This window comes from Neovison vison, chromosome 7, assembly GCF_020171115.1.
Source record: "Neovison vison isolate M4711 chromosome 7, ASM_NN_V1, whole genome shotgun sequence".
NCBI lineage: Eukaryota > Metazoa > Chordata > Mammalia > Carnivora > Mustelidae > Neogale > Neogale vison.
In genome coordinates, this window is record NC_058097.1 from 58342648 (window position 1) to 58360460 (window position 17813).

The 17813-nt window shown below is 51.1% G+C and overlaps 1 protein-coding gene and 1 non-coding gene across 3 annotated transcripts; one reads left to right on the top strand and one right to left on the bottom strand.

Moving 5' to 3' along the window:
- Nucleotides 1-1270: 1270 nt before the first annotated feature.
- On the top strand, nt 1271-6659 carry ZNF772 (zinc finger protein 772). Of its 2 annotated transcripts, XM_044257490.1 has the most exons (5): nt 1271-1487; nt 2098-2136; nt 3742-3868; nt 4224-4331; nt 4943-6659. In XM_044257490.1, the coding sequence occupies exons 1-5, from the start codon at nt 1410-1412 to the stop codon at nt 6085-6087; spliced, it is 1497 nt and encodes a 498-aa protein (XP_044113425.1). In that variant the 5' UTR covers nt 1271-1409; the 3' UTR covers nt 6088-6659. The 2 variants fall into 2 exon arrangements, with proteins under 2 accessions (XP_044113425.1, XP_044113426.1); XM_044257491.1 differs by lacking the exon at nt 4224-4331.
- Nucleotides 6660-7452: 793 nt separating this feature from the next.
- On the bottom strand, nt 7453-7587 carry LOC122914722. The gene has a single exon (XR_006385826.1). It is a non-coding gene; the product is annotated as a U4 spliceosomal RNA (small nuclear RNA).
- Between the last annotated feature and the right edge of the window lie 10226 nt (nt 7588-17813).

Below are 17813 nucleotides of genomic sequence, written 5' to 3' on the forward strand. Positions count from 1 at the left end.
CAAACTCCAACATCTGCATATCAATTCCATCATTTTAATTCCATAGGGGGATGTATTCGCATTTACAAAATAAATGATCATCTATTTTGGAAAAAAATGTACCTCTCTCACAATCTTGATTCCTTCTCTCATTGCAGACTTTTCATCTGGGATCACTCTTCCTTGAACTTAAATATTTTGCTTAGAATTTTATTTTCTGTGGGTTTGTTTTCCATTACATTCCTCATTTGGGGGCTCATATAATAATAGTCTTATGTCACAAATTCTTTTTTTTTTAGATTTTTTAATTTATTTGACAGAGAAAGACACAGAGAGAGAGAGAGGGAACAAGCAGAGGGAGTGGGAGAGGGAGAAGCAGGCTTCCTGCTGAGCAGAGAGCCTGAGGCTCCATCCCAGGATCCTGGGATCATGACCTGAGCTGAAGGGAGACGCTTAACGACTGGCACCTCTGTCACAACTTCTTAAGAGACATTTTTACTGTGTATAGAAATTTAATTTCGTGGCCACTTTTTTCTGCATAGAGACTGTTCTTACTGCCCTCCTGACTCCCAAACGACATTTGGTACATCGCCTTTCTTTCAGACATTTGTAACATACCTACAAGGAATTGAATACATCTCTGTGTATAGAGTAAGAAATATTATCTTGTAAAAAGGGGCTGCGCCCCTGTTCTACACAGTCACTGATTATACAGTCAGGAGGAATGACTTCTGAGGTGATCAGAGGCACAAACACTGCCCACGTGCTTGAGCGGCGCTTAATATCCCTCTTCATGTGCACCTCGTCGGGTGTCTGGAGTCTTTCCTCTCCGGTTCCTCGCCCTCCACGCTGAGCTCACAAAACTAACTCCAGAGCTGCAGGCTACAAGAGTTTACTTGATGACAATATTTATTAGCTTCCACCTGTAAAAATCTGAGAGAAATTAATTTTCTGGTGAGCAGTCTCTGCGCAGAGTCCTGAAATAATATCTCTAAGCATTTCTGTAATGTGTTACAGCTCGCCCTTATCGGAAATATGGGGACGGCTCCTTTAAGGGAAAGAGCAGCCCCCACCTAGTCCTCCGGGAGACGCAATTTCTAGACTTCGCTAGCTACGTGGCTCTAGAGGCTGCACACACACCTCTCGCCAGTGTGGTCGCGAAGGAAACCACATTACCCAGGATTCTCCGCGATGCTGGGCCAATGAAGGCTGGGGAGAGGGGCATTTCCGTTGGTGCGGGAGACGTCAGGGAGAGACTTCCGTTCCCCTCTAGAGCAGACATATTGTTTGTTTTTAGATTAACCTACCGGGTCAGTGTCCAGACAGCTGTCAGGCCTGAGTGACACGAGAAGGCAGACGCGAGAGGAGGCGTTGTCTCCCCTGAACAGAGGCGGACCTGAGGAGCAGGTCTTTGCACCTGTCGACCGCTAATGACGCCCTCCCCTCCGCGCGCCTTCCCCGGTCCGCAGGTTCCGGTGGCCGCGGTCGCGCTGACCGACCCGGCGCAGGTGGGTGTTGTGCCCTAGGGTCCTCGCGCGACCTCCGTTTCTAAACGCAGTCCCTCGAATGAGAGCCGCCTCAGGGCGCTGCCGCTTAGGCCCCTGTGTCTAGACAGCAGGGGCGCCCCTGGTTGAGCCCCATTTCTGATCGCCGGTGTGGCGGGGTGTGGAGGGACGTCGCGGACATAGGGGCCAGCAGATGCAAAGGCTTGGAAGGCGACACAGACGGAGCATTCGGGAAACCTGGAGCCTTGGTGTGTGCAAGGATTAGAGTGTGAGGAGGACTTAGACCTGCGGTGTCAGCCCGAGCAGCTCTAACGTCACTGTGAGCGTGCTGGGAGCTATGGAGGGTTCTAGACAGGGAGGGACGCCATCTGAAGGCTTTTAAAAGTATTTCATAGGCTGCTTGTGGAACGGACAGACAAGGTTAGGAGATGAGGCGGCCGGTGAGGCACAGAAAGAGAGACCTAGTCCGAGGTAACACAGCTGTCAGGTGGCCTGAAGACCTAGGCACAGAAGGTAGGCAGTTAGCCCCGGGTATTTGCGCCGGGTCAGCAGTAGGGGATAGGCATGAGCTCCTTCGTGCTTGCTTGTCTCTCACAGTCTCCTCTTCCCACAGGTTCCGATGAACTCAGAAGTAATTATGGACGCTGTACAGGTGAGGGAAGGGTGTCTGTGCTCTCAGCCATCTGACCCCCCACCCACCTGGTCTCCAGGATTTGGGTATCATACAGCACTCTTCTTTTTTTTTTAATATTTTATTTATTTATTTGACAGAATGAGATCACAAGTAGGCAGAGAGAGAGAGAGAGAGGAGGAAGCAGGCTCCCCGCTGAGCAGAGATCCTGATGTGGGACTCGATCCCAGGACCTTGAGATCATGAGCCGAGCTGAAGGCAGAGGCTTAACCCACTGAGCCACCCAGGCACCCCTACAGCACTCTTCTTATACTCTCTCAGCTCTTGAGTCTGAGGACCCTGGAGAGGTCTCCAGCCCAGGATTTTGAGCCCAGGCCAGGGGTTATATAGAAAGCTTCTCATTTGGGGTTAACTGTTGGAATCAGATGTGGAGAGTTGTTCCAAGTATAGGAACTAACATGTGCATGTACTTGGAGGAGAGACTGAGATGGAAGTTTTCAGGAAACAGCAGGTCTCTCTCGCCCATGGGTGGTAGGAATCAGGAGCAGGTGGCCAGGAGTCAGGTCTAGAGTGACCAGCTGATAGCTAGGACTCTGTTCTGAGAGTTGTGTAGCCGTGGGGGTATGGAGTGGAGGAGGTAGGTGGTCTGCTCCAGGTTTTAACAGGCACCCTGTGGATGCCAAGTGGAGAACAGACTGTGTGTGGTGAGGGTAGAAGGAGCTCTGGTGTACACAAGGAAACCAGGGAGGGGGTTGCTTCAACATTCCAGGTGAGTGGTAGGAAGGGATGGGCCCGAGGGGAGCTGTGTAGGTGGGAGAAGTGTGATCAGATTTTTTTTTTCATGTGTGAGAGAGAGAACCCCAAGGTTTTAGCCTATATTAGCTGGAGGGGTAGAAGCTCCGTCAGCAGAGATGGGCAAATCAGTGCTAGACATAACTCAGATTGGATATTAGGATTTTAAATTTGTTGCCTATGTGAAGAGTCTAAGATGTTCCAGAGAACACCAAGTGGAGGCATCAGGTGAGCTGCTGGACACAGGACTGGACTTCTGTGGAGGGGTTCATGATGGAGACATCCAAAAAGTAGCAGGTGGTGTGTAGGCAAGTTTAAGAGGAAGAATGTGCCATGCAGTGCAGTTAGTGAGCCAGGAAGGTGATGGTGGAGGCCAGTGACTGGGTGGGGGACCAGAGTTGTGAGACAGAGTTGGATCCAGAATTTTGTGCACCTGAAAAGTAGTGTGAACTGATGGCTCCTGGGTCTTGGTTTTGGGGGCCTAAAGGAGAAAGGTGAGCCCAACTTTGGTTGTGGGGTAGCATGATTTTAGTAGCCCCAGGAGAACTGGTTGTCAGGAGGTGGGGGCGGGGGATGGGGAGAACAGAGAAGTCCTGCAGGCTGGACCCAGAGGTTAGATGGTGCCTCTCTGACCACCTGCCTGTGGTTGCTATTGGCAGGCACCATAACAAAGGCACGGTTAGGAGAGTGCAGACACCATTGGCATCCACTCCCTATATTTCCTGAGTTGAGGAATTAGATAGGAAGAAATGCAGGAGGGACATCTGTGGGGGCCTGGATGGGTGTCCTTGGGAGAGAGGCTACTCATGGACTTGGCTCTCCCCATTGTGGCAGGGACAGGTGAACTTTGAGGACGTGGCTGTGTACTTCTCCCAGGAGGAGTGGGGTCTCCTTGATGAGGCTCAGAGACGCCTGTACCGCGATGTGATGCTGGAGAACTTTGCACTTATGGCCTCGCTGAGTAAGTCCCTCACACCCACCCCAGCGTCCTGTATTGGGCTCTGCTGCTCCCCTATCTCCCAAGGATAGTCTAGTCCTTCCTGTTAACAGAGTTTGTTCTCTCCCTGCCGGGATGCCCTGTCCAGATCCATGTGCCCGTGTCCCCCAGTTTCTGGCCCCTCCCTCTATCTGACATCTGCAGCAGCCTGTCTGGGTCAGGAACTGCAGGACCAGAGTGGTCACTGCTGGCTGAGACCACTGAGCTGTTTGTGCAAGACCCTACTTTGAGGTTTATTTTATAATACTTGGTTTTCTTCTCTGAGTGGTGGGTTACCCAAATCAGTGCTGCCCATTTACCTGTCTCGTCTTCCCTTTAGGAGATGAATCTTCCATGTCCCATGGGGTTCCCTCCCTGGAGCTGGGCAGCAAGACCTGGGGGTCTGACTGGGCAGACATTACTCCAGCCAGGACCGGAGAAGCTCAGGGTGGGTGTGGCCCTGGGGAATGGGAATGGGGAAGGATGTGATGTTGGGACTGTGTTACTGTCATTCCCTAACCTCTCTCCCACACTTTACTTTCCCATGTACACACTTGTCTTATGCTCTGACCTTTGGCCTCTGGCTGTTCCCCACTTCAGCTTCCATAGCTCACCTGTTCCTCTCCACTGCTTCCTCTGCAGTGCCCCCCAACATTGGCTTATACTCCGTGTGTCGTGAGATGTGCACATGCCCTAAACTGCCCTTAGATACCAGCTGCTCAGTGGTAGCTTGACAGTAGTCAAGCTGCACAGCTCTCACCTGTCCCCCCATGGAATCTTCTTCCTGGGCTGTACCCCACAGGCTGTACCCTGTCCTCCTAGTCAAGGCCTCTTCCATTCCTTTTTACTTTCTTTTTTTCCCCCTTAGACTTTCCCATTCTGTGATCTTTAGATGCCAGCTACTGCACACAGCCCTTTACTCAGCTTGAGCTTGGGCCACTTGTTCTGATGGCATTCCTGTGACCTTGATCTTATTTCAGTTAGACATGCATATGTAATAAGGCCACCCCTTCCATCAGTGTTAATTTGTACTTGTCCTGTACATTTGTCTGCTTGCAGGTTGTTGGCATGGAATGGAGGACGAGGAGATAGCTTTTGAGCAGAACAGTTTTGTGGGAGTGTCACAGGTCAGGACTCCCAAGGCACGTCCTTCAACCCAGAAGGCCCACCTCTGTGAGACATGTGGCTTGGTCTTGAGAGACATTTTGCATGTGGCTGAGCCCCAGGGAACACACCCTGAGCAGAAATCGTACATGTGTGGGGCATGTGGGAAACAATTCCGCTTCATTGCAAACCTTCACCACCAGAAGCAGCACAGTGGAGAGGAGCACTTCAGAGGGGGCAAGGGCAGCCCCTTGTTTGTGAGCAGCTCCCCTGTCGAACCACTGGAGATCCCTTGTATGACAGGGAAGAGTTATAAGGACTTCCCAACTAGCTCAAATATTTTCCAGCAGCATGCTCCTCATAGTCAATGGAAGCCAAACAGTAACACCAAATGTGTGGGTGCCTTTCACAGTGGACAAAGGCATTACGAGTGCAATGAATGTGGGAAAGCCTTCAGCCGCAAAGACTCACTTGTCCAGCACCAGAGAATCCACACTGGAGAAAGGCCTTATGAGTGCAGCGAATGTGGGAAAACCTTCAGCCGCAAACCCATACTTGCTCAGCACCAGAGAATCCACACTGGAGAAATGCCATACGAGTGTGGCATATGTGGGAAAGTTTTCAATCATAGCTCCAACCTTATTGTACACCAGAGAGTTCACACTGGAGCGAGGCCTTACAAGTGCAGTGAATGTGGGAAAGCGTATAGCCACAAATCCACACTTGTTCAGCATGAGAGTATCCATACTGGAGAAAGGCCTTATGAGTGCAGCGAATGTGGGAAGTACTTTGGTCACAAATACAGACTCATTAAACACTGGAGTGTTCATACTGGAGCAAGGCCCTACGAGTGCATTTCATGTGGGAAGTTCTTTAGCCAGAGCTCTGACCTTATTGCACACCAGAGAGTTCACAATGGTGAAAAGCCCTATGTGTGTACTGACTGTGGCAAAGCCTTTAGCCACAAACATGTACTTGTTCAACACCACAGAATTCACACTGGAGAAAGGCCATATAAGTGCAGTGAGTGTGGGAAGGCCTTCAGGCAAAGAGCTTCCCTCATCCGACATTGGAAAGTTCACACTGGAGAAAGGCCTTAGGATGGCAGGGAATACACCATTTCCTTGTTCCATTGGTGACTGACAGCAAAGAGAAGCTCTGAGATTAGCCTTCTTGAGTAGCCATCAGCCAGAAGTTGAACCTCATAACATTTAAACATCCACCCTGAGGAGATTGTTCTGAGTGCAACATATGTGGGAGCTTACTGGTGCAGTGTTGCCCTTTGTAACCTGTCCAGAAGCCTTGCCAGAATTCTGTCACTGCCTGTGTCTCTGGAAAAACAGAAAACAAAAAAACCAGCCATGTATGGAATGGCAGAATCCCACACTGTGCACAAGTCACCCCAACATGTTCTAATAGGCAGTCCTCTGCTCCTCCTCCCTTCCCCAGAGGGAATCATCAGTACCTGGAGCCCATTAAAAATCCACACTCCTTCCTGCCATCTCCACTACCAGCTGGTATAAGCATGGACACGACCTAACTTTGGTCAGAAGGTGGCAAGCTTTGTTCTGCTGGCTGCTTGCAGAGAAGGTTTCCGTTTTTCATGGACTTCATTGGTCTCATTTTGCACTCACGATGGATTTGTGCAGTCTTCAAGTAACCTACCTTAGGAGTTGTCTGTCTCATGTTTTGTCTTTGCAACAAATGACTTAGTTTTTAAACTATAATTTTGGGGATTCCATTCACTCTGCGTTGTATTGAAAACAGAATTAGATTCTGCCAGCGTAAAGGGAGGAAGAGCTTTTGTGAGAGTGCCAAATGTTGCGTCTCAGTGGTGTTAGCAGAATGGCAAGCAAGGAACATCTTTCATTTTAGCCTAACTTGCATTACTGCTCAAGGTCTCCTATGAAAGAATACTGATCTTGGTGGGCCTAATCTTTTGACCTATATGCCGAGATTTGTGATCATGGTCACCCTGAACACTGGGCAGTTGTGACAGCCTCTGGTGTATCTGGGGGCAGTATGAATTGTTTCCCTTGTCCCAGAGGGAGTTTCATAGTCCCATATTCTCTTGATGAGAACTTGACCTCTGGGACCTGCCAGTGCCCCTGAAATCTATTATTTAATAAGCAGGTGTCACTGTCCCCTAAAAAGACTTGGTAGGAATCATAATTGGCACAGATACTGATTAATAGGGAGTTGGGAGCAAACTACAGGGAGTGTGACTCTAATAAACTTAAATCCACATGTTTCCATCACTATGGCTTTGGTACAAGGTTACAGAAGTTCTCAGGATTCCCATATTTGTGTCTCTTATGGCTACAGTCACTGTCAGAGCAATCAGTCAAAGCATTTTCTGCAATAAAATGCACATATTTATAGTGTACAGTTTGATAAGTTTTGATACATGTTTGCACCTGTGAAGCCAAGTTTTCTGATGTGCCCCACAATCCCTCTGCCCCTTACCCATTCCCAGGCAACCATTCATCTTGCTTTCTGTCACAGTAGATTTATTTGAATTTCCCAGAATTTTCTTCAATTAGCAATAATTGTGCCTCGGATAAACCTCATCGGCTACAATACTGCCACTGCGCAAAGCTCCCAGAATTTTTATCTGTGGAAAAATTTATATACACAGGTAACACTTTAATATGTACTCTTATGTATCTGGCTTTAACTTTGAATAATTATCTTGTGATCCATCAGTGTTAGGACCAATTCATTCCTTTGCATTTATGCTTTTTCTCTGATTTTAGAGAAGTTCCAAATCAGGTGATCCAGGTGATCCAGTAGGGACCTCACACAAAAACAGTTACAGTATCTGTTCAACCTTTTCCTGGACGTGATGTGTTAACTTTCCTGACTTACTCTGTGGGTGACACAGACTCATCCCGGTGTAGAGTGGAAGGGGATTCCAGAACAGGGATAATACAAGAAGGTAGGGGTTTCTAAGAGAATGTCTTGGATGATGTCTTATAATTACATCTTGTAATTCAACATTGATGTCTTCAATGATGAATTACATTGACTAATTTTAAAAACTTAAACCAGTCTTATATTTCTAAGATGAGCCCCGCTTGGTCATGATGTATTCTTTTTATGTATTTTATTTATTTGCCTTTTTTAAAAAATATTTTTGCATCTGTGTTGATGAGAGATGTTAGTTTCTAATTTTTCTTAATGCCTGTGTTTAATTGGTATCACCATAATGCTGGCTTTATACATCATGTTGGTTAAGTATCTCCTGATTTTTAATTTTTTAATTTCAGTTTCTGAAGAATTGGTGTTGTTTCTTCCTTGTTTTGTAGAATTCACCAATTCACCGCGTCCAAGTGGATATGGAGTTTATCTTATGGGAAGATTTGTAATTACAAATTTAATTTTCATAGTGGATCTAGATCTATAGAAGTTATCTTTTTTCCCATGGAGTGAGCATTGGTGGTTTGTGTCATTCAAGGAGTTCATTTTATTTAAGTAATCAAACTTTTCAAACCATTATTATTTTAGTGTCTGCAGTCTTTACTGATGCCACCTGTAATTCCTGTGTTAACCTTAAAAATAAAACTGCCAGTTATTTTACCAGCCAACAAATGGGTTTCTTCAGCAATAGCTGAGATTACAATCTAGGACAAGTGAATTTTAGCAAAACCATAGGCAAGTCCAGAGAACGAAGGTGAAGAACGCTTTTTTTTTTTTTTTAAGATTTTATTTATTTATTTGACAGACAGAGATCACAAGTAGGCAGAGAGGCAGGCAGAGAGAGACGAGGAAACAGGCTCCCTGCTGAGCAGAGAAGAGAGCCCGATGCAGGACTCGATCCCAGGACCCCGGGATCATGACCTGAGCTGAAGACAGAGGCTTTAACCCACTGAGCCACCCAGGCGCCTGAAGAACACTTTTTTATAGAGGAAAGGGGGAAGTTGGGAAGGGATGTGATAAACTAAAAGTCCACTAACCTAAACTGGGGCTTGTAACTACAGTTTGTTATTAGCTGAGCTGTCACTGTCCGTAATTCGTTGGATGTTGCCGGGAGAGGAAGAAATCTCTCCTCCTGCTAGGATAATAAAGTAGAACTGGGTCACAAGGTCCACCTCTTCCGGTCGAGTCTGCAGTAGGCAGCTAGTGCCACGCATGAGAGCACCCCCTGCTGGCCGCCTGACCTCATTCTAAATGAGGTTTCCTTTTATTAATGTGCCCATTTCCCTGTTTTTTTTTTTTTTAAGATTTTATTTATTTATTTGACAGAGATCACAAGCAGGCAGAGAGGCAGGCAGAGAGAGAGAGGAGGAAGCAGGCTCCCCGCTGAGCAGAGAGCCTGATGCGGGACTCGATCCCAGGACCCTGAGATTATGACCTGAGCCGAAGGCAGCGGCTTAACCCACTGAGCCACCCAGGCGCCCCCCCATTTCCCTGTTTTGATTAAGATCTTTCTTTGAAAGCATTGCCAATCAGTAGTCAGATTCTTTATGCTTACTGGTTTTGTCCCTCAGTACCAGGAAGTTTGTCATGTCCTGCGTTGGAAGGAAAGTGTTGCAAGTGGAAACCAGTTAAGGCCACATTTGAGGAATAAGGAAGGTTAGGAGGGAGAAATTCAGAGTCTTGAAGCATCAGCCAGCATCACCTTATTGGGTGATCGTTTAAAAAGATTAAAAAAAAAAAAAAAAGAAACCTCAACAGCAAAATACAAAACAGTTCTATACAAGTCAAAAGTTAACAATTTCACATTGTATGATGGTTCTTTTTTTTTTTTTAAAGATTTTATTTATTTATTTGACAGAGATCACAAGTAGGCAGAGAGGCAGGCAGAGAGAGAGGAGGAAGTAGGCTCCCTGCTGAGCAGAGAGCCCGATGCGGGACTTGATCCGAACACCTTGAGATCATGACCTGAGCCAAAGGCAGCGGCTCAACCCACTGAGCCACCCAGGCGCCCTGATGGTTCTTTTTATTTTAATTATTCATTTATTTCTCAGAGATAGCGCGTGCACAAGCAGAGGGAGCAGAGGGAGAAACAGGCTCCCCGCTGAGCAGGGAACCTGATGCAGGACTAGATCCCAGGTCCCTGGGGTCATGGCTTGAGCCCAAAGCAGATGTTTAACCGACTGAGCCACCCAGGCATCCCTGTATGATGGTTCTAAACAAGGACCCTAGGTCTGAAAGTGAAATGTGTATTGGCACTTATTCCAACTTAGGGGAGAAAGGTTCTCCCTATGAAGTCAAACTTGGAGTGATGTATTCCTCTTGAAAATGTTTGCTTAAAGTGACCATGAAAACAGACTACCGAATACCACTAGAGCACAGGGGAAGAGTGAACCACGTGTGCTTGGGAAGATAGAGTGTGGGTATGAACATGGAGCAACAGCCGATGAACTGTTTGCAGAACAACAGAACTTCAAAGATATCTTAAAACCGTACCGTTACCAAAACAAAACAAAACACCATACCATTACCTCAAAAAACTTAGAGGGTGCCTGGTGGCTCAGTTGGTTGAGCAACTGCCTTCAGTTCAGGTCATGATCCTGGAGTCCCAGGATCAAGCCCTGCATCGGCCTCCCTGCTTGGCAGAGAGTCTGCTTCTCCCTCTAACACTCCTCTCTCTCATGCTCTCTTTCTCTTATCCTCTCTCTCTCAAATAAACAAAATCTTTAAAAATATATTTAAAAATTTAGAAACAAATGTGTTCTTGCTAATATGGCCTGAGAGGTTGAAAATTCAGAGACCGTGAATTTGGAGATGAATCTGAAGTCAGTCAATAGTTCAGATGAAGGAGACTTCCGAACTTTGAACCTTCCAACCTGTAAGGAAAAGCAGGTGAAAACTAACTTGTCCCAGGGTCACGAGGCTGTTTCTGAAAGGCCACGATCAAAAGATGCTCTCCTGCTTGCCAGGGCTTGGAAAATGCAGACAGTGGGACTGTCTTCCCATTCAAGAAGCTGCAGTGAAAAAGGTATGGATTCTTGTTTTGCACATCTTGGGAAAGCTGTTGTCAGACGTCTGCCTCAATTCCAAGAAATCTTTACTTTAAAGTCACCAGATGGTGTGCAGATCCAGTAAAGGTTTGGTGCTTTCTGTAGAGGTGTTACAGATACCCAAGTCTTTTCCCTGGAGTTTGGTGGCACAAGGGTTGTTTAGCAGTTCCTGACAACGGTCTTTCCAGGGAGGCTGAAGAGTCTGGAGGTGTCTTTTCCAAGAGCCCAAATCTCCAGGTTGCAAAGTGTGATGCTTAAGGTCATGGGGGAGTACTCTGAGAAGATCACTCTACCAAAACATGGTTATCTTTAATAGAAGTAATTACTCCTCTACACGGTTTTATCAACTGTGGGTCAAAGAAGGCAAGGACCAAGTCCTGTGACTACATCAAAGGGTAAAAGTCCATGAGTCCCCACAGGGGTGGATGTGAGGTATAGAAGAATTAACAGCCAGAGCCAAGGTATTGGAGAGTCTAAAGTCTTGCCAATTGAATCTTAATAAGTGCCGCTAGTGCATTCAGCGAACTGAGGGTTTAAGATAATATGCACAACAAAAGTGTAAAACTGGCCAAGCTACACAGAAATGTCAAAGTATCTGACCAGTAAAATGGGTTCCCTGATCGCTGGGAAGTCTGAGAGAGGTTTCCCATAAGGTACAGAGATCTCAGGTCCGGAGATTGAGTCCCCGAATCGGGCTCTTTGCTCAGCTTCCCTTCCTCTCTCTCTACCTGCCTCCCTGCCTACTTGTGATCTCTGTCAAATAAATAAATAAAATCTTAAGATCAGGCCCCCTGAGTATCTAACCTGAGACTGAGAAAATTGCAATTTTTCATTGGCAACTTTATGTCCCTTTAAGGCCAAAAATTTTAACAAGTGGATGCAGCCTTCCCATGAAGAGATTTGAGAAGGGGACAGAGAAGCAAATCATCTTGCAGCCAAGTAAAGAGTGCACAGAACTTTCAGTCATCCAAATCCAAGTTCTACAGTTTGTGAAAAGTAATAGGGACTCTGTGAGACCTTGAGGCATGACTGTCCAGGTGTTATTTCTGTTCTTTCCTGGAAAAAACAAAATGATACTGGCTGTCCTTATCAACTGGAATACCAGAAGTGCACTGGGTAGTCACAGTGAAGCGGTTTGTTTCCTGCGGGAAGGGGCACTAGCAGCAGTCACAACACTGTCAGGGGTCAGACTCAGTTACCCGTGTTTTTTTTTTTTTTTAATAGTTTGCAATTTAAAGATTTTATGTATTTATTTGACAGAGAGAAATAACAAGTAGATGGAGAGCCAGGCAGAGAGAGAGAGGGAAGCAGGCTCCCTGCTGAGCAGAGAGCCCGATGCGGGACTCGATCCCAGGACCCTGAGATCATGACCCGAGCCGAAGGCAGCGGCTTAACCCACTGAGCCACCCAGGCGCCCCAGTTACCCGTGTTTTGTGCCCAGCATTTCCCTCTTCTGCCTGCCTCGGAAAGAATAACCCTGTGCTTTGAACCAAGTGGGTTCTCTGCCTCCCATGGACCCCAGGGCAGCTACGTGCACAGCCACAAGCATTGCCCACTCCTCTTGAGAGGAAGTGAGAGAGATTAGAGTCCTCAGCAAGCAACTTGCTTTCCTAAAGAATATAAGAACTACACAAGCCGGGGCACCTGGACAGCTCAGTCATTAAGCATCTGCCTTCGGCTCAGGTCATGATCTCGGGGTCCTGGGATTGAGACCCACATCGGGCTCCCTGCTCAGAGATCAAAACTTGTGATCTCTGTCAAATAAATTAATTCTTTTTTAAAAAGATTTTGTTTGTTTATTTGACAGAGCGATATCACAAGTAGGCAGAGCCGCAGGCGGAGAGAGAGGGGGAAGCAGGCTCACAGCTGAGCAGGGAGCCGGATGTGGGTCTCAATCCCAGGACCCCGAGATCATGACCTGAGCCGAAGGCAGATGCTTAATGACTGAGCCACCCAGGTGCCTCCGATGCTTTTTTTTTTTTAAACTAAAGGTCACACTGATTATTTCATGCGACTTTAAAATGAGCCACAAAGGTGATCCAGAGGACGAGCTTGTAAGAGCGTCTTGAGAATAAGTCTATGATGGTAACTGTGAAACCTGCACAGTGGTTTGCCTGTGAAAGTTCCAGGCACTTTACAACATGCCGCCAAAACTTGCATAAGCTTAAGTAATGAGAGTTCTTCATGTGTGTTTTCCTGGGTTCATTGAGTACTTTACTCAACTTTGTGTTTTATTGTGTTTGTGGTAGCTGTAATCTGTTAATAGCTGTAAACTTGGGATGTATACCTAGAAACACCTGACCACTCAGGAGTAAATGACCTAAGAAACCCCAGAAAAGGAGAGAAGTAGGGCTCGCCTGGGGTGGCCTCATGCTAGTGATTATCCCCACACCTTGAGGGAAATGCAAATCACCTGAACAATGGCGAATAATCCACCCTTGGTCCACCATCCCTGAAGCTGACTCAGTGCCTGCTGAACCCTCCAGTAGAGCCCATAACTGCCCCCTACTCCACCCCTGCCCTCGTTCTGCCCTGGTTCCTTAGCAGGCATTTCCAAGTTTAAGTTTTCTGCCACTGCAGCTTGGGCTGATTTGCTCCCATCATGTGTCCTTGAGTGCTTACATTCAGTATTCAAACCTGTTTGAGTCTCCACACTGACCGAAGAAGGTGTGCACCCAGCTCCTGGTTCCGACCACCATCACTGCATCATCAAACCCGCAGGGACGGGGCTAGGAGCCGGCAGCAAGGGTGGTGGTTCTCTCCCAGCCAGGTTGAAATCACTTGGTCACGCTCAGTCCATAGAGCTTGTTGGATTGCGTGTGTTTCCACACACCAGGCTTTTGGGTGTCCCTATGCCATGCCTGTCTCACAAGTCTCCCTGCAGTATTTGCGTGTCTGTGTCCTCATACCTGCTAGGGCCCCTCCCTCTATCCTCACAAGCCCCTGGCGCAAGCTGGATGTGTCGTTGTGCGTGCCACGTCTATTGTGCATCTTTTCTGGCAATGGACATGGTGTAACGCACTACGTGCGTAGTCTTGTTGTGGGGCGTCCGCATGCCTCAGTTGTCATAAAGTGTCCCCAGGATGTGTGGTGTGTCATCATCTCCATGATCTCGATTGCACAGCTGTCCGCCTGGAGTAGACCTGAATCACCCATCCCCCTGGTGTGAAGAAATATGGGGGAAGGTGCATAGGTGTAAAAGCAAACTAAGAAAGAAAACGCAGTTCTCTGTGTACAACAAAGACTTTTTCTGCGATCTTTTTTTAGTCTTTCCTTGACAAGCACAAAGAGGAACGGGAACTGTGCCTCTAAGACTAGAGTGGTGGGAAGCAGCTAGGTGGTAACGTCCCGTATTCGGCAGGAAGCACAACCGCACTCCGCAGTTTGTGGTTGGGAGGTGTGCGATAAGACTTTCTCGCTGCGGAGAGACACGGTCCGCGGTGGGGCGGGAGGAGCTCGGACGTCCCGGCCCACCGCGGGCTGTGCACCCTCCCGGGCCGGCGGTGCAGAGCCTTCCCGCTGACCTTCGCGCCGGTTGTCGGGCGCCACCGAGTGGCCGCTCTTGTACGTTCTCCCCCCCGGAGCTCCGGCGAAACTAACGAGGAGAGGATTTGGCCCCGGTGCCCGGCGCCGAGTTCCAGGAGGCTGGCGGCGCCGGCGGGATTGTCCCGCTCTCGCCCGCGCGTCGCGGCCCATCCATTCGCGGGAGATTGGATGCGCAGGCCTGCCGCGGGGTGGGGGTAGGCGCCGTGCGGGGCGAGCTCCTGAGCCTGCCCAGGAGCGCTGCCAGCCCCCGCCTGGCGTTTCTGCGCCTGCGGGAGCGGACTATGACGTTGCGGGGTCGCAGGAGAGGGTACCCCGCGCCCAGACGCTGTCGGCTCCGGAAGTAGAGACCAGCCCGGAATGTGCTGGGGGCGGGCTACAGCGTCGAAGTCCGGGGTGCGACTTCGCGAGCGCCTCGGTGGCCCGAGGCTCTCCCCGCGGGAAGTTCTTCCAGGTCCTGACGGGTAGGTGGGGTGGACCAGTCCGGGCCCGCGCCCGTGTGCGTTCCCACATGGGTCTTTGTCATTATTGCTCAGTTTTCCGAATTGTTGGCTTGGAAAAAATATTGGCGTGGAACGCGTGGCTGGCCGATTCCTCGCGCGGCTGGTGGTCCATCCAGGGCTTTTAAGCCCTTGCTCCGGAGCTGAGAACGAGCAGGCGCCCTCCTGCGAGGGAAAGGGGCGTGGGATGTTGGCTTTTCCTGGTGGGAGGGGCTCCGTGCAACGGACACTCCAGTCCAGAGACCTGAGTGGAGAGACCACTCCCTGCATGCGCACGTGAAAATGTCCAGCTTCCGCAACAATTGGCCTCTATTGGTGGTGCGTTTCTGCGTCTTCACAGCGTTTGGTCTCTACGGAGGAGTGTGTTTTCACGTCTTCTGGCGTCCACCGAGGGTTGCGTCTTTGGCGCTGCTGGAGTCCACCGGGTGGCCGCAGAAGCACCAGTCCTGAAAAGGGAGTCGCGCTGGGGCTGGGAGCCGAGCCCCACTTCAAAGAGGCCCCGCACAGTCTGCGGCAGCGCGGTCCCTGAGCACAGCCGGGTTTCTCGCGCTGCGCGGACCCTTGTAGCCATGGAAACGGGTCAGGAACTTTGGCAACACGTGGAAACCGCTACGTCTCGGACAGCGCATGGGAGCGCTGAGCTGGAAACCGGGTACTCCTGTTGCGGCTGTTCACGCGGGTTTTCCGTGGGCTTGGACGCGGGGGACACATCCTGGGGCGTGTGACATCCTTGTGGCGCACGGAGCGGCGGTCACAAACCTGATCGGCTCCCCAGCGTTGTTGGGTGCTAGGGCGAATGGGGAGCAGCGTCTACACGAGCGGCCGTTTCCGGCGAGGGGGCCATGGGGGGCCCTCGTTGGTCACCCTGCGGGTGGGTTCCCGTTAGGGCCGTTGAGCTGGTCACTGTGCTGAATGCGCTCTTCGCCCCAGGGCCCAGCTCGAGGCTAATGGGAGGCGAGTGTTCGCGGCGCGGGGCTCTGCTCTCACTGCTTCTCCCAGCCGGGCAGGTACGCGGGCAGGGGTGCGGAGCCGGGCAGCCTCGATCTTCCGCGCAGACGCGCTTGGGCCGGGGTTTCCGGCTTGGCGGGTGTTGTCTTGCCGGCAGTGATTTTTGTGCTCCCTGGTCCGCCCCGGGGTGCCTGTTCGCAGTGGCCTCGGAGCCCCCTCCCGGTTCCGTGAGCGGGAGCCTGTGCCCGCGTGGGGAGGGCGCTGCGCCCAGCCGCACGCGGAGGCTTGCGCAGGTGCAGCCGGTTAACAGTGGCGGCGGTGTGAGAGGCGTGTTGGGCAGTTTTCACGGTTGTGGGATTGCGGGGTCCGTCTGGGCTTGCAGGGCGCACGGATGAGTACTGAAGTGGCGCGGTTTCCCAGTCGGACCCTGAGCCCGGAAGGACGGTGTGCCGAACGGCATCTTGGGGTGCGCAGCCCGCGTGGCTGGTTCTCCCAGACCATGATTTGTAGTGGGAAAGCAAGCCAGTCGCCCCTGGGCATTGTTGTCGCCCCCGCTGCTGCTCCCCTTTCGTGCTGCATAGGCGCTTGGCCCACGCCGTGGGGAGAGGCCGCTTTTTGGCGTGGAGTTCTCCGGGAGTGGAGCAGCGCCTTCCCCGTGGGGAACCGTGTCGTTGCCTCCGAGGCAGGGCAGAGTTTTTCGTGACCGCCTGGCGAGGGGCGCGTGTACGGGTCTCATTTTTGGTGTCCTGCGGTCTGTCTCCAGCACCCCTGTGCTGCGGTGGGGTCTCGGCCGCTCCTGGTTCCCGATGCGCTGGGTGGCTGGCGACCACCGGGACCTGCCTCGTTGGAGCGCTTCCCGGACGCGGTCCCACGGAAGCGAGGACCTCGAGCGTGCCGGGGTTGGCCCACGTCCCAAGCCTCCAAGCCCGCTCCTGTGTCCGTTGAGGAGGCCTGAGCGTACGGTTTCCTGACACTGGGCCCACATTGCGCGTTTCTCCCTATCGCCACCGACTCTCCGCCGTGCAGCGCTCCGGGACCGCGCGCGGCTGCGGGGCAGCACCCGGAGCTTGGTCGCTTATGTCTGGAGACGGTGCAGGGTCTCTGAAGGCCAACTGGGTGTTGTGGGTACCCGAAGTGCCCCCGACTTCCTATGGGGCCTTCAGGACCGGAGTCTCCGGGAGGGCCCCGGGAGCTGAGTTACTGGGAGACGCTAGCCAGAGGCCCAGTGTCCGCTCCATGGTTTCGTGCCCTCGCCTTGCTGCGATGTGGGGCCACGCTCCAGGACCTCGCTTCTGGGCCGCGCTGCAGCTCCGTCGCCGGCCGTGTGTGCAGGCAGGGACGTGTGGCCCGCCGCACCCTACGAAGAGAAATGCCAGCACGCGGGTCGGGTCGTGTCTACCCGTTTCTGAGCCAGGGGCATGCCACTCCCGTGGGGCAGGGCCTGGGTTTGTCCGTGCGAGGCGTTGGCTTGGAAGGGGATGGTCTGGCGTCCGCGCCGCCCCCGGGGAAGCCGCAGGGGAGGGGGCTCCCCTTCCCACACCGGGTCAGGAGATGGGGGAGAGCCCTCAGGGGGTTCCTCGGCTGGCTTTTCCCCCGGGAACGCACCCCGCAGACCAGTGCCTGTCGGCTCAGCCCCCCGCGGCCCTGGCGTGAGCTCCTTTGGCTGTGGTGACGGGACCTCAGGGTGGTCGCACGCCGCCGAGATTGCCAGCCCAAGTGGATGCTTACTGTTGTGCATTGCGACGGTAGTCCTTGATTCTGGGAGAGATGGTACGGAGGGATGGGGAATCCGGATTCCATTCCGGTGGTGGGAACCTCAGAACCGAGCGCTGCATCAAGGGGTGCAGCAGGAGCCCTGATTACTCGTTC